The sequence below is a fragment of the Elgaria multicarinata genome, chromosome 5, assembly GCF_023053635.1.
Source record: "Elgaria multicarinata webbii isolate HBS135686 ecotype San Diego chromosome 5, rElgMul1.1.pri, whole genome shotgun sequence".
Lineage (NCBI taxonomy): Eukaryota > Metazoa > Chordata > Lepidosauria > Squamata > Anguidae > Elgaria > Elgaria multicarinata.
The window spans coordinates 117,563,324-117,588,381 of NC_086175.1; the positions used below are offsets into that span (position 1 = coordinate 117,563,324).

The 25,058-nt window shown below is 39.9% G+C and overlaps 1 protein-coding gene across 1 annotated transcript in view; it reads right to left on the reverse strand.

Moving 5' to 3' along the window:
* Window positions 1–25,058, reverse strand: part of DYNC2H1 (dynein cytoplasmic 2 heavy chain 1) — a 175,915-nt gene that overhangs the window by 61,985 nt on the left and 88,872 nt on the right. The window contains exons 66-74 of the mRNA XM_063127107.1: window positions 24,881–25,044; window positions 23,944–24,063; window positions 21,086–21,220; window positions 19,882–20,025; window positions 16,739–16,828; window positions 8,241–8,306; window positions 6,786–6,836; window positions 5,127–5,204; window positions 2,749–2,880 (exon numbers count right to left, since the gene is read on the reverse strand). Coding sequence (XP_062983177.1) covers window positions 2,749–2,880; window positions 5,127–5,204; window positions 6,786–6,836; window positions 8,241–8,306; window positions 16,739–16,828; window positions 19,882–20,025; window positions 21,086–21,220; window positions 23,944–24,063; window positions 24,881–25,044 — 980 coding nt within the window. The remainder of the gene's footprint in view (window positions 1–2,748; window positions 2,881–5,126; window positions 5,205–6,785; window positions 6,837–8,240; window positions 8,307–16,738; window positions 16,829–19,881; window positions 20,026–21,085; window positions 21,221–23,943; window positions 24,064–24,880; window positions 25,045–25,058) is intronic.

Below are 25,058 nucleotides of genomic sequence, written 5' to 3' on the forward strand. Positions count from 1 at the left end.
AATTAGCTAATACAGCAGAAGACTACCATTGTTATGACCTGCTTGTAGGTTTCCTGGTTCCTGGTGGGAACCAAGAAGCTGAAATAGATGGGAATTTGTTGTGATACACCAGACATTCTTAGCATCATCTCAACTCAAGATGAATTCTGTAATATTTTTAGGATTGTCAACCATAAAGAGTGCTTTCTGGTTGATTAATTCCTGATATTAAACAGTTAAAATAAATATCACATTGTATAAGTGAGATCTGAAGACATTTAATGAAAATGGTATATTCTCTAAATAACATGAACAGGTTATGGTTTTATTACAAAAATCTCTTAAACACAGTGCTTGCATAAACAGGTATGTAAATTATTTAAACGCTGCCATCAGCAATGATCTCCCTTATTCACAGGAGACAGTTCCAATTAAAATCTGATTAAAATTGACAGTTTTTAATCTGTGGCTAATAAATTAAACTATTAATTCCATTGCTCAATCAGTCAAGGCGTCCAGTCCCTGCCCTTTATTATATGGCAACCTGATTTAGCTGGCAAAGGCTGACAAAGAACCACTATTGTAGTGCTAGCCCAGGCGGAACATTCTAAAATTCAAGAGGCTTTCAAGTTTCTCAAAAGGTGAGAAGTTAGAAGAGGAACATACATGGGTGTAAGTGTTACTAGAGTCTTAGACCCATCTCTCCTCCTATGATGACATTATGCTCATTCTCCTCAAGAGTGACCTGTACTGAAATAAGCATTATCACGGTTGTAGGAAGTAGGATTCTAATGTAATGTATGGTACCTGCACAGTGAGTCACAAAGTGAAGCTACTTTAACTGGGAGAAGGTATTGCCCCAATGAACTACTTCTGCCCAAGTTAAAGAAAGAGGCTGCAAGAAATGTAGCATATTTAATCAAATTCAACGGAATTACCTTAGATATAAATGTCCTATGTTCAGATTTCTGCATCATGAAGGCAGCAAAAGAAGCAAAACATCTGCTGCTGTGCAGATCAATTTAATAGTTGTCCTGCTATCTATATATAAACATCATTTTTATGTCTAGGTTTCCAAAAGAAATATATAATTAATAGCCTCTGTAGGAACTAACATTGACAAGATTAACATCTCAATGTGAAATCTCTTGATCGAAAGAGATGGCTCCTGGCATATCTGATAACTCCAGTGTAAACATGGCAAGCCTCCCTATTGATCTCAATGTTGGGAATAGCTCTGGTGAACATCCTTGACCCTGTGTACATACACCTGCAGGGGACCCTTATGCAAGATGTCATGAGTGATGGCTTGGAAGGAGGTAGCTGCTTTAGTAGAGAAGCAGGTAGATCATTCAGCAGAAAGTCACCCTACGATATAGGGCCTATGTGTAGCTCAGACTAAGGAGCCTGGCCAGAGTCAGAAGCTTTATAGGCATCCTCATGTCACTTTATACCCACTGGGCTGAAAGCTGCAGCCATGGGATGTTGTATTACAACATAGATCAGACCTCTGCTTGCATAACACCTAAGCCAAACTACCAGAGTACTTCATTCAAGACTCATGGTACATTACAGTAGACCATCTTGTAGCCCAAGTGCAGAAGCTACAATCATGGTTGGAACAGTATATGATGGGAAAGACACCGGCATTCATTATGTACTGGAAAGAATGTTCAACTCTTCAAAGAATATTGTACCCTTCCCCTTCCCCCCACTGTTTGATTATGCTTTACTTAAAATTTGAATTAGCTATCTTTCTGATTTCTAAGTTTAAAAAGAGTTCTGGTTTGCCTTGCCGTCTATATCATTTCTCAGAACCTACCAGCCCATGAGAAATGCTGTGAGAGACCTTTATTTGTTTATGTTAGTTCTATTTCTGCAGCATGGTGCATATGTTAAAAGAGTTCAACAGAATATCCAAGATACATGAAGTATAGATTGTCATTTCAATATCATTTGCACTGTATTTGCTATGTTCACTTCTTAGTCTAAAAAGACAAGCACATATGGGATGCACCTCACAGGACATATGAACGACATATGGATCTACCTCATATTGAATCAGCCCATTGGTGCATCTGGCCCAGTATTATCTATGCTGATTAATGTAGCTCTGCTTCCTACAATGCTTTAATTGGAAATCCCAATTAATATGGGACTTTAATATGCAAAGCATGTGTGCTCTACTGCTGAGCTTTGGAACTTCCCTTAAAAACTTCTTAAGTAGCCACATATGCCTAGGTACAGCACAACATAGGATTTGAACTTAGAACCTCAGTAGCACTTAGCAAGCAAAAGTTTCACATTTAATGAATAGAATCACATTTTCTTGCATACTTTATATGTTTATCACACTATGAAGCTTGAATAAGACTTTTTGAATGTACATAAAGTCCAGAATGCTAGAAATAGGGCAAAGCAACCATAAGCAAAGGGAGAAATGCTCATATGATGTTGTACTTATCTCAAACTGTGGATCCAGGAGAAACACGGAAATATGTTATCTACAGTGCTAGCAAACACTAGTCATCTTCTTGCCATATTGGTATCTATTAAAAAGCTTCACTCAGTACTAAAATTAAATATTAAGGTGCCAATCCATCTAAAGTTAATTGTAATAAAATTCCATTGAAAGCAATGTGATGTTAGTCATGATTAACTTTTTGCATTAGTTTCGGTGGGATTAAGAAAATCTGGTTCCATTGGAACTTAGTCATGGCCACTACGTTTAGCTGAATTGTAGACTAAACATCAAACATGAACATTTACCTGTTGAAAAAGAGATATTCTATTTGCCATAATGGATGGAAAATCTTGTTCACACATTGAGCTTCCTGAGAAAGTCTGCCATAGTGGTGCATCTTGAAAGCATAGTGTTTGATACAGAGCCGGGAGAGAGATCTATGGAACAAGTGTGTAGATTTTACAATTAACAGCAAATAACTATTTTTAATAGTTACGCAAGGAATAACTTGAACAAACTGTCATATAGTTGCAATTCTCAAACAATCCATTCTTTGCAGTCCTTTAACAAGCCATTCTAGAGTAACTATTTTCATTGATTTCCAAGAAATAGGTCTCATTTGGTTTCAAAACTGCAACTAATAGGTAGAAACAACGGGCAGTATCCAATGGGGCCCTTATGTTCCTGCCCATTCTACTTCACCCCATAGATTCCCTTCCAGAAACAGCATCCACCATTTACACAAGGGAGATTCAGCATGTTCAAGGGCCACTCCAAACGAGCGGAAACACTTGTTTCTTGAAGGAGAAGTTCAGCAGAACTCACATAATAGAACTCTGCTGACCTGACTCCCTCCAGAAACAAATGTTTCTGTTTGTTTCAGGGCTCCCTGTAGGAAGCACTAAATCCCCCTATCATAATTGGCAGGTCCCTCTTGCACAACAGAATCTGCAAGATCCACTGCTTGCAGAAGGGAATCAGCAAGGGCAGAAGCACCTTATTGGATACTGCCTATTGTTAGACCACTGGCACTGATGGGAGATTTCTTCTCATTGTGAATAGCAGGGATGGGGATTCCTAAACAAGACTTCTGCCCCTTCCATCAATGCACTGGTATTTATGAAAGAAAAATCAAATACACAAGGACCAACTTCGTAACAAATGTCATGTCTTGTTTGGCTCTTGGTCTGGGCCTGTTCTAATAAACCTGTAATGATATTGAACTTACATTTGAAACACGTTATGAGACATATATTTCCCGATTATATGATCCCATACCACCACGACTGATATGGGGTAGAAAAATTTCCACTGTTATATTTATGGAAAAGGTTCCGTTTCTAAAACTGTATTGTTTTGTAGAATTAATAAATTCGGACAACACAATAGTAATGGTGGGGTAATAATCAACTCAACAGTTGTTTATCTAGGGGTCACTCCCCACACGACATGCTAATAATCAACCGTGATGTGGATAAGGATCAACGTTGAACTGACTATTAGTCCACGCTGAGTTGACTCACTCATCCACCACCTTCCCCTTAAGTCCTCCCACTAGTAACTCATCAACCATTGCTGCTGAAAAACTATCCTGCCAGCTAGACTAGAGCAGCAGCCACCGCTTTGACCACTGTTGCCTTGCGACTCAGTGGCCAACAAAAATAAGGAATGGTGGCTGATGAAATAACCAATGGCGTCCACCACACAACATGATAACCAACAGTGGTTCAAATAGCCAACTCTGCACAGCGTTGGTTCTTTGTGTGGGTTATTTAGGCCAAATAACCAACTGTTGGTTAAAAAAGTCCCTCCACACAACATCATAACCCCTGGTAAGTTAAATAACCAACCATTGACTATTTAAACCATGGTTGGTTATCACATTGTCTGAACGCAGTCAACCAAGCTGTGTTCTGTCTCTGTTAAATCATGTCTACTATTATGTATCTGGAAGAAGACTTGCTGGCTCAGAGCTCATTTTCCTGGGGTCGAGATGTTGCCTGTTAAGGAAGTCTTAGAGTTGAAGCCACCCTATATGTGCTCACCTGAAATTGATAGGATGGACCATTTTGCCCACTCCAGGAGGAACATTGCCTCTTTGTGAAGTGACCAGACATTTTTGGAATATAGAAAGGAAGACTTCCATGAATAATGACTGTCCTGGACAAAGGCAGGGAATGAACTGGAAGCAGAGCTGGAGGACCAGGACTTTCTTCAAAAATCACTAATTGTATGATTACTGCCTTCCTGGGCAGTGACTGGAATTAACCCAATCCTTGATGCCTCCCCCCACCAACCAGAGAAATTGGGAAAAACAATGAATCTAGGCATTCTGAAAGTTAGGGCCTTGCTACATATTACACACAAAGATATGTAACTTCGCCTCAAAAATACTATATGAGTTTTTGCATCATTACCTTGAAAAGGAAGGCAATGTTACAGAATACAAAAAGATTATATGGATATGGTTTTAATGTGAAAAAGAAAGTGAAGAATGGATTTTGTGAACCACCCAGAGAGCTTCAGCTATTGGGCTTTATAAAAATGTAATAAATGCATTTTGGAACAGGGGAAAATTGAATTAAGTATTCAACTTCCAACTACCAATCCTTATTATGCTAAGAAACATCAATTTTTTTAGAGCTAAATCATTTTTATGGAAAATATTCAACTGAAATAATACCTTGAGAGTTGCTACAGCCCATGTTCTTTCCTGTTCAATCCAAGGGGGAATCTGGTCTCGAATGCTCTTTTGGGAATCCTTAAAAAAACAAGAAGGAATTATTTTGTGAATATTATACAGATAATAGCACGTCTAGGACAGGAAAAGTTTAGTAATGAGGTAATCCAGTCAAATAGAAGCATTTTAAGTACTATTGATTTCAATGGAAGAATTAGCCACAGCCTAACTTTTCCCCCACTGAAATAACAAAAAATACTTGAAAGTGCTTACATTTGGCTGGATCATGCCCTCTTGATTTGGAAAAGCAGGGCAGAGGCACATATAACATGTGATAACATTTTAAAGTTCTAAAGATACTGTGCCATGGATGCACAACCCTACAGTTGCTCTCCTGATCTGATAATGATTTTTAAAATATCTATCTATCCATCCACCAATCCACCAGACATTCTCTCAACATATCCCTGTCAGTCTTATGTTTGTCAATAAGTACTGAGGAAAAGGCATAAAGTCCCTGGATACCGAGAAAGAGACAATGCTGAGCATTAGATTCTATTTCTACTTTTTCTTAAATCTTTTTGCTAGAAATTTGCTTCTCGTAAGAGGTAGTGTATGCACTCAGCAACTGTACCTGTGAAACCTTAAAATATGAACTATACGTACTAAGGCTGTACGAAATTTTCACCTGTGAAAATAGTCATGGTTTGCAACTGCCTTTTTTAATTGGACACTGCAATGCTCAGACCCAACATGTAAATTAAACATTTACAACATGTAAATGTTCTCTGTCAGGAATCTCTGGGTTAGAACCAGGAACCCTCATGTTTTTCTTCAGAACTTTTGTTTAATGCGATCGATTGATGTGATTGATTGATTAATAGCTTTAACAAATAAACGTAATTTGATTTATTGTCTTTCTTTAGTTGAATGACAGCCAAATGTGTTTTTTTAAAGGAAGGCAATTAGGGATCACATAGGATATCACATTAGCAATTTCAAAAACCGAATGAGGAGAAAAAGTGTTGTTTTCACTCTGAACATATGAGCATTCCCCCTCCCCATTTTAAGCCTCCAGAAGCAGCCTCTGAAATAGGGAGAGATTGTATATATCACAGTGATCATTTTTTATGAACTCGCCCCTTTCAGCTCAGCTCTAAAAGTACAAACATATATCTCTAAGGTAAAAATAAAGAAGGAACTCTGGAGGTTTCACATTGTTTCTCCTGATCACAACAGTAGATGATAATGGATGGAAGATCCTTCACAGATCAAACACCATAGACAGAGTTTTCGTTATCACTTCAACAGAATACTTTTCTAGGGAATCAGTTCACATATTCCACTGTGACTCATCAAGTGTTTGGTAATCAAATAATGAGATATCAAGTAATGAGTATGTCTGAATTGTGGCCCACTGGCATTACATAAACAAATTGGCATTATAATTCAAGTATTATATTTTCACTGCTCTTCTGACACAGCTTCTTTGTGATCGTGTTACGATCATATAGGACATTTTAAAAATGTAACCTGTACATTCCATTAAATTTGGAAGCTTATATTGTTACAAAGATATGGTACAACTTTCCATCATTGCCTTTGAAAGCTACAGTGTAGAACATTTTATTTTACAAGAAAAAAATGTTTTTAAAAACTTACAGATTTTCTTAACATGTCTCCAATGATCACGCCAGTAAATGTATCCCATTCCTATGGAAATATTGACAAAAATTATTATATGCTGAAGCATAACATATATGTAGAAATTCTGGGGGGGGGGGGTTCTGAAAACAGAAATAAAACTTAAATTTCGCACTGTCAAAGAGATGTAAGGAACTTAATACTGACCCAGCACTGGCTAAGGGCACAATCCTATGGATGGTGTCCTTGTGTGATGGAAGCCTCTGAACTTGGGAGGCTTCCACGTATCCAATGCCCTGCCAGGTTGAAGTTGTCAGGCCTGGAAGAGCGGCGGAGATGATCTTCATCTCCCCATCCTCTGATTGTTGCACTTCCGAGGGGAAGGAAAGGAGGCTGGAAGAGGCTCTGGATACCTTGTATTCTGTCTCCTCTTGTTTCCTCTGTTCCCTTTTCCCCTGTTCCAAGGTAATTTTTCTGACCTTGGAAGTATGATTCTTTCTGCACCAGATGTAAGGGGGCAGGGCAGATCTCTGACTCCCCCTTCAGAGGTTGGAGTGCTGTCTAACCTCATAGCGGGGAATCCCCACTATCCTATGGGCCCTCAGACAATGTCTAGGGGACATAGGATTGCTACCTGAGAGTTTGTGTTCAAAGAAGGAAGAGAGTGGGGTGTGTGTGTTTGAAGTACAGAGGTGCCAGGCAAGAAAGCATCACCATATCTCTGCCTTTATCACTTCTCTGTTCCAAATCATCCCTACCACAGCACCTTTTCCTGTATTTAAAAAGGGCCTTTTGGTATGATTACACAGGTTTGTGAAAATATTGCAGACAGATCCTTACATTGTTACAAGAATAGGATTGTAAGAGCAAAATAGGAAAAAGACATTTTCAGAGCAAAATCTAAATGAAAACGAATATTGTTATTTAGTATAGGTATTTCTTCTTTTTTATTTCTTCATTACATTTATATACTGCCCCATAGCCAAAGCTCTCTGGGCGGTTTCTTCTCACTGGATGAAAGGCATCCTGAAATGGGTAGCTCCACCCACCCACTGCATAACGCTGGGTCTAAATGTTAGAGATCTCAGATAGTGGGGAATTCCCACTATCTTCTGACAGATGGTTCAGCTCCAAAAACTAGCCTAATAGATGAGTGTGTGTATGTGTGTTGATGAATATTCTTTCCTCCTTTCTCACTTCTCTAAGAGCACAAGTGTAGTTGGCAGTTAGAGCACACTCAAGTGCTACAGCTTGTTGTTCACTAGACATGCAAAGAGATCCATTATTGGTGTCCAGTGAAGTTTATGTAAACAGCCTATATTAATACAGTTTACACACGAAAAATATATATGGAAGGGTGCTTGATGTTGCACCATTATGAAGATTTGCTCAAAAAATTCAAGTATTCTAATACCCATAATTTTTTTCTATATTAATGCCATGTTAAAAGGGAAGCATTCCCATGGTACTTACATTATCTTGAAAAAGTTCAGGATGCATTCCTTTCACAAAATGTAATGCAAACATTAGTTGATCAGCCTACAACGACAGAAAGACAAACAAATTAATAATGTTATCATATGTTATATCCTCCACAAAAATTCACACTGACCTGGTTTGCACGACAAGGCAGGCTCACATGATGAGCTGCTGCACATGCTGGTTGCATGCAGGCGACATTTTGAATATGAAAGTCCTGCTTGGGTGTTGTGTCATGCGAACCCAGCCACCACAGGTTATCCGAGGGTTAAACAACAAACCCTTGGTTTGTTACAGTGATATATGGGAATTGTTTAATCTTCACATAATGGTCAGTGGCTGGGTTCGCACACTATGACAACCACCGCTTGGGTCTGAATATTCAAAACGTCACTGGAGCTCATTGTAGGTTAAATAAACCATGGGCAGCCATCGTGTTGTGCAAACTGGCCCGCTATAAACTGGCCCATTATTGATATACAAACCTGAAATGAAAGCAATGCTGATTATAAGACCATATATTATTTTCAAAGAACTGGTGACATACTCTTAGTCCAGCCTTCCCCAATCTGGTGCTGGACTACTCTAGGACAACTATTGGGAAGCTGCAGTCCAAAACATCTGAAGGCCAACAGGTTGAGGAGGGCTGCCTTAGAGAGCTTCCAGTCATAGCTTTTATCTTGCAATTGCCCTGCCTCATTCACAGAATTTTACTGGGGGTCCAGACAACATTGTCAGCGACTTGTAATTTCCACATGTTTTCCTACTACCTCTTGTCTTTTTTCCTACCACGTTAAGAAAAGGCTAAGTAGCGACACTATGGGCTCATCTACACCTAGAGCCCTTTCGAGAGGGGGGAGGGATGATCGCAAAGTTCTCTGCTTCAGCGATCATCTCTCACAGGGCTCATGCCAGCGAATTTGTCCAAAATTTAAGAAGTGCCATTCCAGGGCGATTTTTAATTTTATTTTTACATCTCCCAACTCTTGCACAAGAGCAGAGTGGCGATCCTGCGCAAAGATGAGTTTTTGTTAACACACACACACACACACACTCGGTGCTGAAAGACCCCGAGAACCATCCAGAGCATGTCAACAATGCTCTCCCCCTCACCCCCGATACCCATGGCCTCACTCCACACAGCTGGCTGCCTGTTTGCTGAGCCCCGCTAATCATGAGGAACAGCAACAGCTTCACAAGGAAAGGGCACACCAGCTGTGCACCATCAGATTTTTGCAAAGGTGGGAGGGAGAATGGGACAAAAGCAGTCATTGATACCCAGGAAAACTGAGGAGTCATCCTCAGATAACTGCAGGAATAGGTGAACATCATGTGGCCTGGTAGGGATGACCTTGATACAATTCTGGAATAAACAGCTGGTGTAGATTAGGCCAATGTCTTCTCACAGTTAGTGCTGGAACTCCATCTCTCCTAAGAAATATCCTAAACCAAAATATCTTGGCTCCACAGAACTTCATGAATTCCTAACTTCATATCTCTGTATTCCTAGTGTATCTCTCATTTTTAAAATGTTGACCCCACACTCTTACCTTTACTATATAACTCTCAATAAGAGTACCTCTAAAAAGCTTTTAACAGCCTTGTCATTTTAACTGAGGCATGCAATGAGTTTTTAAAGTAATATAAATGATGCAAAACAGATCTAACTAATTTTGCATTATGCAAGGCTTATAACTTTAGCTTGGAAATCTTTTAATACAGAATGGCTACAATGTCAATGCAGCAGGCAGTGTTACATTTCAGCCGTATATCAGCTGAAGTGAAAGGGTAATTGAACTAGCTCATTTCTGCACCAAGCAACTACATAAATCCCTAACTACTAATTTATAGTTTTCCAATGAATTCACTTTCAGAGCTAACCAGCAGCATTTTAAAACTGTCTATAGTACCAAGCTGAAACAAAGGGTCAGATGCAGCATTGTTGATGATATAAAGCACCATCATAACAAAAGCAAATGGTAATTATTCATTTTGATATCTCAAAATTATATCTTTAACCTTCCATTTATCATCTGCTCTCCAGGGTTTTGTGTGTGTGTGGTTTTTTTTTTTTTAAAAAAAGAAGAAGTCCCTCTCTCTCCCCCTCATATAGATAGCTTTGAATGTGTGCTATTTCACTCAGAGCTCCCCTTAGAAGGAAACCTCTGATCTCAGAGGCTTCCACATATCCAACGCCCTGAGGGAAGGAAAAGGGGTCATTCCGTTATGCGGGGAAATGAGCTCCAACTCCCCTTTTAAATGATTTCCCTCTAGACGAGCATTTGAGAGAGCTGTCTAGGGAAAGCACACTGGCAGGAGCTGGGCCAAGCTGGGAAGGCCATAGGATTTTTCATATCCGGGCTTCTCCACTCCCCTCGCCTCCCCACCCACTGGAATGCCCCCTTTTCCTTCCCTCCACAGCTGCTTCTGTGACCTTGGGAAGCAGCCGGCATAGTCCTTTCTGCAGGGGCTACAAGGGGGTGGGGGCTTGGATGACAGAGTCCCTCTCCCAAGATTGTACTGGTGTCTACGGACTCGGGAGGGAGACCAAACAATCCTACAGTCCCAGGGGCCATCGGAATGTTCTCTCAACTGCTGTAGCAATGCAAAGTCACATAACATTCTGATACTGCAGTGGTGTAATGTGGAAGACACCAGCATAACTATTTAGGATGGTTGTGGAAAGCTTGGGTCTTTCAAGCCCAGCTTTGTGCAATACATTCACTTCAAATGGGTCTAGAGCAATGCATGGTGGACTTGCTGTAAAGGTGGGAAATGACCAACAAAAAAACTACCTTTCGGTTTTATTTATTTATTTTATTACATTTATATACCGCCCCACAGCCAAAGCTCTCTGGGCGGTTTACAATTAATGGAACAAGCCCACTTTCAATTTCTGGGGTAATTTAAGGTTTTTCTGTTCTGATATAGATGCCAAGAATATCAAAACAACTAGAATATAAATGAAAACACCTTCAAAATGTTTAGGGATTAACTGTACATCTCTAACAAGAGTAAAATATTATATAATACAAGGCAAAAAATATATAGAGCAAGCATTTAAGGTATGGGAAGTGCTTTAGAGTGTTTACTTCCCATGCATTACCTTGTATTTCAGTGCCAGGCAAATCCTTTTTTATTATTATTCTCCTAGGCTTAATTTATTATGTTTATTTTTCTGCTATATTTATCAATGCTACCTGCTCTTTTACTGTTTTTAGTGCTTTTATAATTTTGCATTGTATTTTGTTCTACTGTATTATTACTTTTATCGTATACCTTGTTGCTGAAGGTACAGTAGATAAATCTAACAAATGCATACATAAAAGAAATCTAACCAGGGCCTTCCTGAGTGCTCTTAGGCACTAGATCTATAATATATATATTTAAATATATAAAGAAATAAGCATAGGGTTTGATTAATTGGGGTGACTGCCCTACATTATTTGCTAATAAACAAAATTCTGGAGGAAAAATCTGTTGATTAGTTTTGAGCACAACTTTAACACACAGTACTCCTGAATTCACATAGTGTGAAGCCAATCTAAGTACCATATATGCTTCTTTTAATCCTAGTAGAGAAAACTACTTCACTGTTTTCAAACTGACTAATTAGTTAGTCCACTTGAAAAATATTTAAAGAGCTAAATGTGCAATTACAAAACAGATCACTCATTTTTCTATGCCAGCTCACCCTCTTTCAGTCAATTGTGTCTTGTATACTAATATTACAATAATCTGCTTTCCCTGTGTTCTAAGAAAGCCTATGTTGTCTTGTAGCATAGTGAAGAAGCACAACAGCAAGATATCATTAGTCAGGAACACCTCAGGATTTGAGTGTCATGTTTACGATGGAGTCCACTAAGGAGCTTTCATTTAATACAGCCAAGGTATCTCATACTAAGCAAAACCACAATGCTAAATGTTCGAAACTGCAGTAGATATATTAAGGCAGAATTAGCTATGTGTCCAGAGGGTGAACCATAAAGGATAATGGTAAATACTGCATAGTACACTTTCTTAAACCAAGGTATCATTATGGCTGTTCCACACTTTAAAAATCGTATTTTATTATTCATATCATGTTTAGCCAACTAATCAACTAATTGATTAAAACTACATACATTAGCATATGAGATAAAAACCAACAGTTCCAAGGAGGGGGAGAACTTATTTTCTTTGCTTTTTATATCACAGCAGATAACTTCTTCCCTCTTTCTCTCTCACTAAAACTGTCTTATAAGCCTAGTTCAGGAGGGAATGATTTTTTTTCCTATTTCCAGTTCTGCCAAGGGAGAAAATAGCTATTCACACCTAACAGAAAACAATACACTCTCAAGCACAACATGTAAGCAATCTCTAGGAAAGTATGTGTGTGAAATGTACGTTCAGAAATGTTTACCCACTTTCAGATGAGTTAGAAACTTGAAATTTGGCATGCTTATAGGACTGGCTGTACAATGTACCAGAAAAATCTAAAAAACACAGAATTTCAGGTTTTAAATATTTTTAAAGAAATTAATAAAAACGAAGGCTTACGCCTACAACTCCCGGCATGCCTTGGACGGAACTCCCAGCATGCATTGGGCGGGAGGCCAGACTTACTGGTCTTTGGCGGCCACGGTGAGTGCATGGGTGGGTTGCCAATGAGTTTCTTTCACAACCCTGACTCCTAAGGTTGGTCCCCAGCAGTCAATCCAATTCCACATAAAAGGAAACAATGCACATGAATGGGCTGTGTCCATTTGCGGTGCCTCCTCCTGCGCTCTGCATGGTTTTAAAATCGTAATTAGATAAAACAGTATGACTTCGAGGCCATGCTCAAAGGCATTCTGTCCTGATATCGCTGTTTTCTCAGAATCTGGGGGAAGCAAGCGCACAGCCTTCACCCTGAAGAGGAAGGGAGAAGGGGGAGGCAGTCTGCACATGCCCAGAAACAGACCCGACGAAGGAGGGTGGAAGTGCCCAGGCTGGGCCTGGCCCTTCAATACAGGTTCCTGATAACGCACTTGGTGGGTGAGAAGTGCAGGCCAAGGCAGTCCCAGCATTTGCAGTCCAAGGCAGTCCAAGGATTTGCTGGAGCTGGGCGTGTCCACTAACAGCTGATTACGTCCTCTTCTTGGTGATGCTACTCCTCAACGCTCTATTGAGGAGCAGCATCGGCAACAAGAGGATGTCTCAGAGGAAGCAGGCACCCGTGGACTGTCAAAGGCATGCTGGGAGGCATAGTGCTGGCTTGTAGAGTGTGGGTGAGCAAACCAGGTCACTATCTCTTAATCCTAACTCTGCTCCCACTTCCTTAACCTCGCACTAACAATCTTTGTTCTCCTTCTACCTGACTTTCTCCAACTGCCACTCACCCCACCCACCATTCCATTCTAGCCTCAGCTATCAGTCATTCCTCTATTCACTCTTCTGTTTCAATGGCATAATCAGGCTTTTACTTAAAAATCATAAACTTTATTCAGTAATTCCTGCATCTGTCTTGGAATGCTGTGGTTTAGTTATGACAGGGGGAAAAACGTAGCATAGAAAACCTCATCAAGTTAAAAGGCCTTGGAAAATCCTCCTCCTCCTCCTCACTTGGCACTTAAAAGACATTAATGCAGTCACTAGGCAAGCCTGCCTGGACAAAGGAAATCCATAAGCAGGGTGCCTCAACTGAGAAGGCCCACTCCCCAGTTGTCTCCCACCACACCTCAGACCCTGTTCAAAGATTAAGATGTTATTCAGAGACCTAGGCTTACACCTACAACTCCTAGCATGTGTTGGGTGGGAGGAAAGACTTCCTGGGCTTTAGCAGCCATCATCTGGAAGTGGCTCTCCATCCTTGGTCACGTGTCACTAGGCACCATTGGGAGCAGTAGGAGAGGAGGGCGCAGCTCTGGGGCTATCGCCGATGGCAACGACCGAGTTAACTGTCAGTCAGCTCCCCCATGGCCTACCTACGGGCACTCATTGCACAGTGCAGCATGGACTGGCTCTGCCAGACTTTACTTCCTGTGATCCTCAGTGGCAGGACTCCCTTTGGGCAAGTCAGCACCACGGCGAAAGGCGTGCTGGGAGTTGTCGTTTTTGTTTTCTGCGGGGGCAAGTAAAATCATGGCAGCACCCCCAACAACCCATGTGTCGGGGGTGAGAGAAAAAAAAGAAACAAATTGAATTTGTTTTAAAGTTACATCACAGGTCTAGCACTGGCCTACCTTGCAGGGTTGTTGTGAGGGTGAGAAAGGTAAAAAAAGAAACAAAATTAAAAATTAACTCACAGGCCTAGCATCGGCCTACTACTTTAAGATGATTACCTCGCAGACATATATCTTAGGGGGGGCAAGCAATGCCAGGTATATCAGCTAGAGGTATATAATTCAGTACATTGTTCTTCCTGGTTTAGTAAGCTGGGAATGAGTTTGGGACCTGCACATTTCTCCCTTGCTCCTCCCTTCAGTGCTTCAATGCTGATCTGTTCAAACCAGAATTTGCCATTACATCCCAAATGAGGGACTGTAGTTTAAATGGGGAATAAGTTTACTAACAAAGATCTTAAACTATCATTTATTCCTGGTTTAAGATCTTAGTTAGTAAACTAATGCTGAAACAGGGTTCCCTCATTTCAGATGTTAGCAAGGAACTCTGATTTAAACAGATTAGGGTGGAAGAGCTGAAGCACTCAAAGGGAGGGCAAGAGGAGCACATGGGCCTGATGCTTATTCCTGGCTGGCAAATTGCAAGCTGTGATTGTTCTATCTAAACCAGAACACAATATATTCCCCAACCTTGTAAACGAAGTCTTAAAGGCTGGCATTTTATTAATGTAATGCAGTGCATTGCACTTATAGCTACAATGTGCCCTAACTGTGGCAAGCATTAGTTACTGCACATTCAGGACCACTTAGTGGCCTCAGAAAGGCTGACAGTGTCAAACTGCAGCAAATTTCTGCATGAACATTCAACCCTTATAGCTCCAAGCAACTGAAGTTGGAAGTCTGTTAATAGCTGTCTAAGCATTACTTTTGCAGAAAAAGCAAGCTCTTGGGGTCAAACTGATACACACAGGAGGAGGAACAAATTGAGGAACATAGTTCCTTGGATGAAGGTTACCCTCCTGGGTTATCATAAAAAAGAACAGAAAGTAACAGCCATTTACAATAATGCTTAAGGCATCCAATCCAAGAATGACAGCCCGCTGTTGATTCCCAGGTTCCCTGATAACGAGGTACCACTTCATGATGATGCTATGCTTGAAGCTGTCATATTTTGGACTCTCACCACTGACATATGGAGCTCAGAATTCAGGCAGCCACAGCAGCTTCTTGGGGGCCTAATAGAAGGTTGCATCAAGGCCTAGTGAGGTGTTGTTACAGTGTATATGAGCTACAGTACATCGAGCTATCAACTCTACTACAGTTCATGGGAAGTATCCAATTGGACACTAAGTAAAGGACCTGCTAGGTGGCACAGCAGGTTTTCCAGGGAATCCTGTTGTCCCAGCTACTGCTGTTAGTGTTATGCTAGAGGTCCCTTATGTTAGTGCAACATAATTTACATTAGCGCTAGTGTCTGAGTGGATTCTGCCTCATATGTTTTTTTTATTCCTATCTTCACATGACTTTACTGCAGTATAGCCCCCAGGCATCCTTCAGTATGTTTTGTGGGTATAACTGATATAGTTGGCTGCGAAGCATAGGAGAAATGAGCAAAAACCTGGATGCATATACCGTATTTCTTCAATTGTAAGACGCCATCGATTGTAAGACGCACACTAATTTCAGTACCACCAACAAGGAAAAAAACCCTAAGACACACCCGCGATTTTAAGGTGCACCCCATTTTTAGAGATCTTTATATGGGGGAAAAAGTGCGTCTTAGAATCGAAGAAATAGGGTATCACATGGGTGGGCATTTGGGATGAGATGGAAACAGCTCTTCTCCTGATCAAGTAACTTTCTTACATCTGAAGTCATCACTGTGTCTTCACAGTTTGGTAGAATAGGATGAGGAAGAGAAGGTGGGTTGAAATAGCAATGAAGAGTCAGAAGGGGCCGATCTCTGTTGCTCAACACAAGAGTAGCAGAACCAGTGTAGCTCAGAGACTGACGATTTTATGAGCTAAGCACTACACACTTAATGGAAGAGGTATTATCAGGAAAGCATTCAGAGAATGCTGAAAGAGTGTTGTTTGTCTTGGATAAACTTCTTTTCCTTCTTATTTCAAACACTGGTGCTTCTGAAATTTATGTTGCCCCAGTGCTGTAATAAGGCAAAAGTCCCAAGGTGAGCAAAAAGGCCAAAAACTCATTTGTTCTGCCAAACAAGACAAAAGTTGCTATGTAGAGTTCTCATGAGTAATAAGCAAATGCTAACAAATAGATAAAATTGGACTTTACTGTATATCCACTGACCCATATATTCAAGTGGGCCAAGCTATGTCTCCTGTGGGAATGTAATTTTACATTCCATACAATGCATCAGCACAAAGGGAAATAAAATCTTACCTTAAACAAACAGCGACAGACATATTCATACACCATGTGTTTTAATGAGCTGATAAGAGACTTGATTCTTTCCTCGGTATTTCCCAAGTCCTGAAAAGAATATTTTAAAATATTAAATATTGCTTTATGGAGCTAATACCTGACAAGATCTACATCTCACTGTAAGGAATCTTGGGACCTTTATGTGAATGAGAAAGGATACCAAACAATAGGTTTCCTATAATCAAGAAGCACCTAGTAAATTCGAAGAAATAACTGAAATATATAGTAGCATGGGTACTAAGAGAAACACTGGGCTGAGAGAGGTTCTCCTATGGATGGCATAGATAAGGATAAATCTACTGGAGAGGAATACCAACATGGGAGATGATACAAATTTCTTATAATAGGAAGCATGAGTAAGAGAACACTGGAAAGTTTTACCTGGATTAAATCAAAGTAGCCCAAGGTTATTTGGTAATACTAACTGAGCCAGCTTTAGTACCTTTTCCATTTACAATGTTTAAGTATTCTAAACTGCATACTATTTTAACTACTGCTTTATCATAGAATCATAGAATAGCAGAGTTGGAAGGGGCCTACAAGGCCATGCAGGAATCCACCCTAAAGCATCCCTGACAGATACTTGTCCAGCTGCCTCTTGAATGCCTCCAGTGTGGGAGAGCCCACAACCTCCCCAGGCAACTGATTCCATTGTCGCACTGCTCTAACAGTCAGGAAGTTTTTCCTGATGTCCAGCTGGAATCTGGCTTCCTTTAACTTGAGTCTGTTATTCCGTGTCCTGCACTCTGGGAGGATCGAGAAGAGATCCTGGCCCTCCTCCGTGTGACAACCTTTTAAGTATTTGAAGAGTGCCATCATGTCTCCCCTCAATCTTCTCTTCTCCAGGCTAAACATGCCCAGTTCTTTCAGTCTCTCTTCATAGGGCTTTGTTTCCAGACCCCTGATCATCCTGGCTGCCCTCCTCTGAACACGCTCCAGCTTGTCTGCGTCCTTCTTGAATTGTGGAGCCCAGAACTGGATGCAATACTCTAGATGAGGCCAAACGAGGGCCGAATAGAGAGGAACCAGTACCTTACGTGATTTGGAAGCTATACTTCTATTAATGCAGCCCAAAATAGCATTTGCCTTTCTTGCAGCCATATCGCACTGTTGGTACATATTCAGCTTGCGATCTACAACAATTCCAAGATCCTTCTCGTTTGTAGTATTGCTGAGCCAAGTATCCCCCATCTTGTAACTGTGCATTTGGTTTCTATTTCCTAAATGTAGAACTTGGCATTTATCCCTATTCAATTTCATCCTGCTGTTTTCAGCCCAGCACTCCAGCCTATCAAGATCACTTTGAAGTTTGTTTCTGTCTTCCAGGGTATTAGCTATCCCACCCAATTTTGGGTCATCTGCAAATTTGATAAGCGTTCCCTGCACCTCCTCATCCAAATCATTAATAAAAATGTTGAAGAGCACTGGGCCCAGGACTGAGCCCTGCGGTACCCCACTCTTTGCCTCTCCCCAGTTTGAGAAGGTTCCATTGATAAGTACTCTTTTAGTCCAATTCTGTAGCCAACTGTGAATCCACCTAACAGTTGTTCCATCTAGCCCACTTTTAGCTAGTTTGTTAATCAGAATGTCATGTGGTACTTTGTCAAAAGCTTTGCTGAAGTCAAGATATATGACGTCCACAGCATTCCCACGGTCCACAAGGGAGGTTACCTTATCAAAAAATTAGATCAAATTTGTCTGACAGGACTTGTTCTTGACAAATCCATGTTGGCTTCTAGTGATCACTGCATTGATTTTAAGGTGTTTACAGACTGACTTCTTTATAATCTGCTCCAGAATTTTCCTAGGGATGGATGTCAGACTGACTGGTCTGTAGTTCCCAGGTTCCTCCTTTTTGCCCTTTTTGAAGATAGGGACAACGTTAGCCCTCCTCCAGTCGTCCGGCACTTCACCCATCTTCCATGATTTTGCAAAGATAATAGACAAAGGTTCTGAGAGTTCTTCCGCTAGTTCCTTCATTACTCTAGGATGCAGTTCATCGGGCCCTGGAGATTTAAACTCATTCAAGGAAATTAGGTGTTCTTTGACCATTTGTTTATCAATCTCAAACTGCCCCCTGTCTCCTGCCCCCTCAACTTCTGCTTCACTTTTTCTAGGGGGGTCATAGACCCGCTTTTGGGAGAAGACTGAGGCAAAGTAGGAATTGAGCACTTCAGCCTTTTCTTTGTTATCTGTTATCAATTTGCCATCCTCATTAAGCAGTTGAACCACCATTTCTTTCCTCTGTCTTTTACTACTCACATATCTGAAGAAAGCCTTGCTTTTAGCATCCCTCGCTAATCTCAGCTCTTTCTCAGCTTTAGCCTTCCTAACGCCATTTCGGCACTTCTGCGAAATGCCTGGCCTTCATTCCACTTCTTATATGTATCCCTTTTTGTTTTTGTTTCTGGTGATGCAACCTTGGTGATGCAACCTTGGTTAATGGACCAAATCATTATGCCTGCACAGACCGAGGCCTCATCATATCCTTGGCCTCCAAAAGTCTTCCCACACTAAAAACATATACTGTTGCTGACTTTGATCCAATCCTAATACCAAGAACTTATGAATAGTCTCGTAAAACCTTTCTCCTGCTACCATTAATGTGGGCAGTAATGCAAACTATTCCTTATTCTGACACATATAAAAAGCATTTACTTAATTTACAAATAAGCAAAGAACTGGAGAGCCTATGTTTACATAAATGATGTCTTAATACCCTCATTCAGAATGTATGTTACTTTTTTAGCCAAGAGCCTTTAAAAATTGATAGTACTTTATTTAGGGATTCTGTAAGAGGATTCTGCAGCTAATTTATGCCAAAATTTCCTTTTACTCAAACTCTTATAGTGACAGTGCAATGTATGTCCTGCAATACCATCAGTGCAATTTTTATGTTCTTATTTAAAACATCCAGAGTACTCAGAATTTTGGGCTACCACTAATAAATGGATTTCCCTTATTTCTTTCCTTTTCCTTTCAAATTTATTTCGCTGAACCGTGTTCCAAGTACTTCAGGCAAATAACAATTTAAAAGCAATGCATATATAAAACTCTAAAAATAAATAACACTTTCTCTGCTTCAGGATAATAGCACATACCAGTTCACTTTGTAGAGCCCTTTGAAAAAGTCTTAGGAAAGAAGCCAAACTAAAGCGGTACATGTTATTAATTTTGGACAAGTCAGAAATAATAAAGTACATCTTGCTGGCACTTTCAGCCAGAGGGAGATAGGCATCCCTTTCCTGAAAATTAAAAAAAAAAAAAAAAATCAACGTTAGAATGCTACTGCCATCTACTGGACACAAAAATAAAAGCAATTTCAAGTAAAATATATGTGGCTTGCATTATTGCATGCCATATATAGGATAGACAGGATTATTGCCACATTAGTGCCTTTTCCTCCTTAAGCTGTAGCATGAGATGCCTGACTTGGGCCAATCTGCGTGGCTAATCAGTTGATCCACATACCCTCTTGAATTACCCTGTATGTCCCTGAGCCCTGCTTGGATATTTATTTATTTATTTATTACATTTCTATACCGCCCAATAGCCGGAGCTCTCTGGGCGGTTCACAAAAATTAAATATGTCACAAAATGAGGATAAGGGAGGAGGAGAAGAGAAAACTTAAAATAGTCTTCCCCATCCTGATGCCCTCCAGGTGTTTTGGACTATGGGAGTTGTAGGTGAAAACATCCGGATGGCATCATGTTGGGGGAAGACGGATCTAAAGAGAAAGGGAGGCCTATACTAAGTATGGGCTGGGCTTGAGGAGCACCAAACCAGCCTATCAACTAACTCGCTAGGAAGAGCCAGACTGGGGAGGGCAGCTCCTTCACATGGATAAGCAGTTGGTTGGCCCTGCCTACAATCTCCAGAAGGAGGGTCCATCCCAATGATGAGGAATGTCTTTCAGAAGACTCAGGAGAGTAGAAATGGATCATTTTTATATGGGCACGATCCACCCAAAGTTCCATTGGAAGAATTAAGCAACCTGCTGAACTCTCTCCCACTGAAATCGCAGAGACTTAGAAGTGCCATGACGTCTGACAAATCATTCTGGAATGGACTGTGACCTATGCTTTTTCATTGCGAAATAACAATATACTATCATTACTCAATGTTATGGATTTTCAAAATAAAAGAACACTGTTTAAGATGAAAGTAGACTTACCAATCAGCAGAAGACTTACTAACAGACTGCGAAAGTCAGTTTTGGGTTACAATAATCAAATAGGAGCTACGATAAACATTACATAACAAATATACCCCCAAATAAACTAATTTTAAGGAAGCCAAGTTACCTGATCAAGAGAAATCTGAAGTCTATGAAACTCAACAAGTGACTCTTGGATGAGAGCACTACTTGCTTTAGTTTGATTCAGGGATTCAATCAGATCCTTATTTTCAAGTATATTTCCCTGAGAAGTTGCAAGGGTCTGTAGGGAAAAATGTTCATTTTCTTATAATTCGGCTTTTTAAGAAAACAGTGATATATGGAAAAACTTTAAACCCTGGGCAGGTAACAATTAAATTTATGTCTGTTTCAGAGTTTTGAATAATTCACATTTTTAGAATACTTGGTTGACCACAGTGTTGGGACTGGATTTAAGATTGTACACTCTGCTGAGTACACTGAATCCTAAACACACTTCCTGGGGAGTAAATCATATTGAACACCGTAGGATTTATGTCTGTGTAAACATGCTTCAGATTGTGGTGTAAATAAGTTTCAGCATTACATCTGATCACCACCAACCCAGGTTAACAAAGGACTGGATATGCTCTTGAACTCACTTTGAGATTAGCCTTCTCACACTAGGAATTTTGGAGAAATCCACAATGGAATCAAATGAGTTCAAATTTCTATTAATCCAATCCAAAGATTCCGCAGTGGACTGGCTTTTATGAAAATTTAGTCTTAGAAATATACGTAAAATGAAATAAAAACACTGGCTGAAAATGCACATTTCCCCCATAGGCTAAATCATGAAAATGTGCATTTGGGGAAAAATCTGTGCATTTGGGGGAGGGAATTATCGCAAGTGCAAATTTGTGCATATTTGGAAAATTGATGAACATCTGATTTCTCCAATAAGCGGATGATGGAATAAAAGGCACCTGGATAAACTCCAAAATGCAGATGGAATGGATTTTACAAAACCCATACAACCCCAACTTCTCATTCTCCCTAAATCTGAAATTTCACATTATATAAGTACTGGGCTTAAGCTTCACACATTTGCTCAAGATAGAAGCCAAATTAAAGTGACTGGATTTGATCAGAGAATGTACAATGATATCCAAAGATTTATTGACATTTAATGAAATGCCATACTAACGCAAGCATTCTGATCAACTAGGCAATATAAAAATGCCATCATGTATAGATTCTGTTCTTCGTTCACTGGCAATGGAGTATGCCTGAGAATCTTTATATACAAAGATGAAAAGGGACCTCTAGCTCTTTCCACAGCTTATAATATGCTTGCAACTGTATGGCAGAATTTACTGCAGGATGAAAAACATCACTGACTTGAAAAGTGTTTCCCATTCCAATTACAAAAATTATTTTCAACACAATTGCATTCTGTTCTAAAAGCTAGCAATCACTGGATTTTGTTACTCAACCTAATTACATTTTGCAGTTTCACACGTTTTTTTTTTTCAGGCAACAAAACAACATAAATTACTCTATTATTATTATATGCTACTGTAATTTTCAACTTTCATACCAACATTTCTTATTGGTGGCAATACTAAGCACACTTACTAAGAAGTAAATCATATTGACACAGCAGGCCTTACATCATGTAAACATGCATCAAATGATGCTGTAAAATGGCTGCATTCCTATGCACACTTACTTGGGAGGAAGTCCCACTGATCTCAATTGGATTTACTTCTGAGTAAACATTCACAGGATTGCATTGTCAGTAATGCAATGGGAAATTAACCCTGGCAACATGTTATATAAAATAATTACTGTCCAATCCTATATTAATCTGCCACGACCCTATAACATGGCATCCTAAGTAGTGTTTGAAAAAACAGAACAAGCATCAGTCTACCTTATTATTATTATTATTATTATTATTATTATTATTTATTTATTTATATAGCACCATCAATGTACATGGTGCTGTACAGAGTAAAACAGTAAATAGCAAGACTCTGCCGCATAGGCCTAATATAGTAAAACAATAAGGAGGGGAAGAGAATGCAAACAGGCACAGGGTAGGGTAAGCAGGCATATTATTATTATTATTATTTATTTATATAGCACCATCAATGTACATGGTGCTGTATAGAGTAAAACCCGTTTGGTTGAATAGTAAGTTATTTATAGTGACTTTGCACCATGTGCCCCATTTAGTAAGTTCCTTCAGGTGCTGTGATATAAATTATTGACTGCATTCGCACATAATACAAAACCAAGATTTTTTTAAGCCTAGTTTGTTGAACAAGCCAGAGCCAATCTTTAAAATGAGCAAAGTAATCCCAGCTTGTTTGTCTAATTCCTGGTTTGTTTTCCTTTTCCTTCTTCCACCAGTATTCAAATAGTATCCCAAATGCCCTAGCTGCCCTGAAGCAGGGTGACCATAAGGAAAGGAGGACATGGCTCCTGTATCTTAAACAGTTGTATAGAAAAGGAAATTTCAGCAGGTGCAGCTCTGGCTATGGGGGCAGTATATAAGTGTAATAAATAAATAATAAATAAAATAAATAAACAGTTAAAGCTGCAGGAGCCCTGCCCTCTTGACCAGCTCTCTTTCTCTCTCTCTCTCTCTCTCTCTCTCTCTCACACACACACACACACACACACACCTAAACAATTTTAACAATCAACAGTATGAAATTCAAGACTCGAATTAAAAACCTTATCACATGTTGCAAATGCCTGAGAGTAGCAGAAGGTCTTAACTTGACACCAAAATGATAACAATGTTACCACCAGGCAGGCCTCCCTGGGGAGATCGTTCCATAACCATGATTTGCATATTCCTTATGCTTTGTTCCAGGGCACAGTGCAGCCTGTGGAAACAGCTTTTGTTCATTCTTTATTAAGCTGTTTCATCCTTTTTCTTTTTTACAGTAAGCAATTCATATTTCATTGCAAATTTGCCAGAAATTATTTATAGTCATCAGTTGTGAATGTTACCTCCAAAAGTGATTCTTCAAGTTTTGCTAACTGTATCTTCTTATCTTCTTCTTGCTGCAACAGTTTTGTCTTCTGTTCTTCCAAATCTGGTTTTTCATGCTGGATAGTCAAAGCTAAAAGCTGAAAGGCAATGCAATGAGTGGAAAGACAGAAGAGAATAACATAAACATTGTAAGCACTCAGCATAATTTTCAAACAACGGTTAATGTTTGCTTTGTTTATACTAAGCTGGATCAAAAGGTGCCTTCCAGGAGCAGAAAGGCACTTCTATTCACATCAGGTAACCCCACCAAATACCGCCAATTTCCCCACCCACAGCAGCTCTACCTCATTCCATGCCATTCTGGAGGGTTCCCTGACCCTTGGGCAGTTTTTTGAGGATTGTAAGGAGCTGCAAATCTCCACTCACACCATTTTGGATCCACTCCATTCAGTGAAAATCATGAATGCAACGACAGCAACTAAAGCCCTATTCTTTTCTAAATTAGGTACACAAGAAGTTGCATTATGCTGAGTCACACCATTGGTCCATCTAGCTCAATATTGTCGACACTGTTTGGCAACAGCTCTCCAAGGTTTCCAGCCCTACCTAGAACTCCTATGTTCCTGTGATTCAGAAGGACTCTCACACCTGCCTTCCAGGATTAAGTGTACCATTTTTAGACATTATTTTCAATAAAGTAACATTTTCTAATCTAAGTAGCTAACAATGTTAATTAAAATGGATTTTATTCTTAAGTTTAAAAACCACCAGTAGACACAGTAGGATAAGAGAGTGCTAAAATGAAGTAAGACATCACAACGTATTTCTAATCCAAGCATTTATATTCCCAAAGGATATCTCAAGATCAGAAAGCAGGACTTTCCACAAACTGTATAAAGCTCCATATCTTTTGCTTAAAAGGAAGAGTATATTGCAGGAGATGTGAATGCCTACCTGCCCTCTTAAGCCACTTCGTGTTATTGTAAAGTTAACCTCCGTAACAATAGAGGCTGCGTCCGGTGGGATGTAAGGATTTGGGTTTCGTGTTGACAGAAACAGGTGAAATTCCTCGTTATAGTCTATTATTTTGTCACCTATTTGTACCACATATCGTGGACCTGTAGGAGAGGAG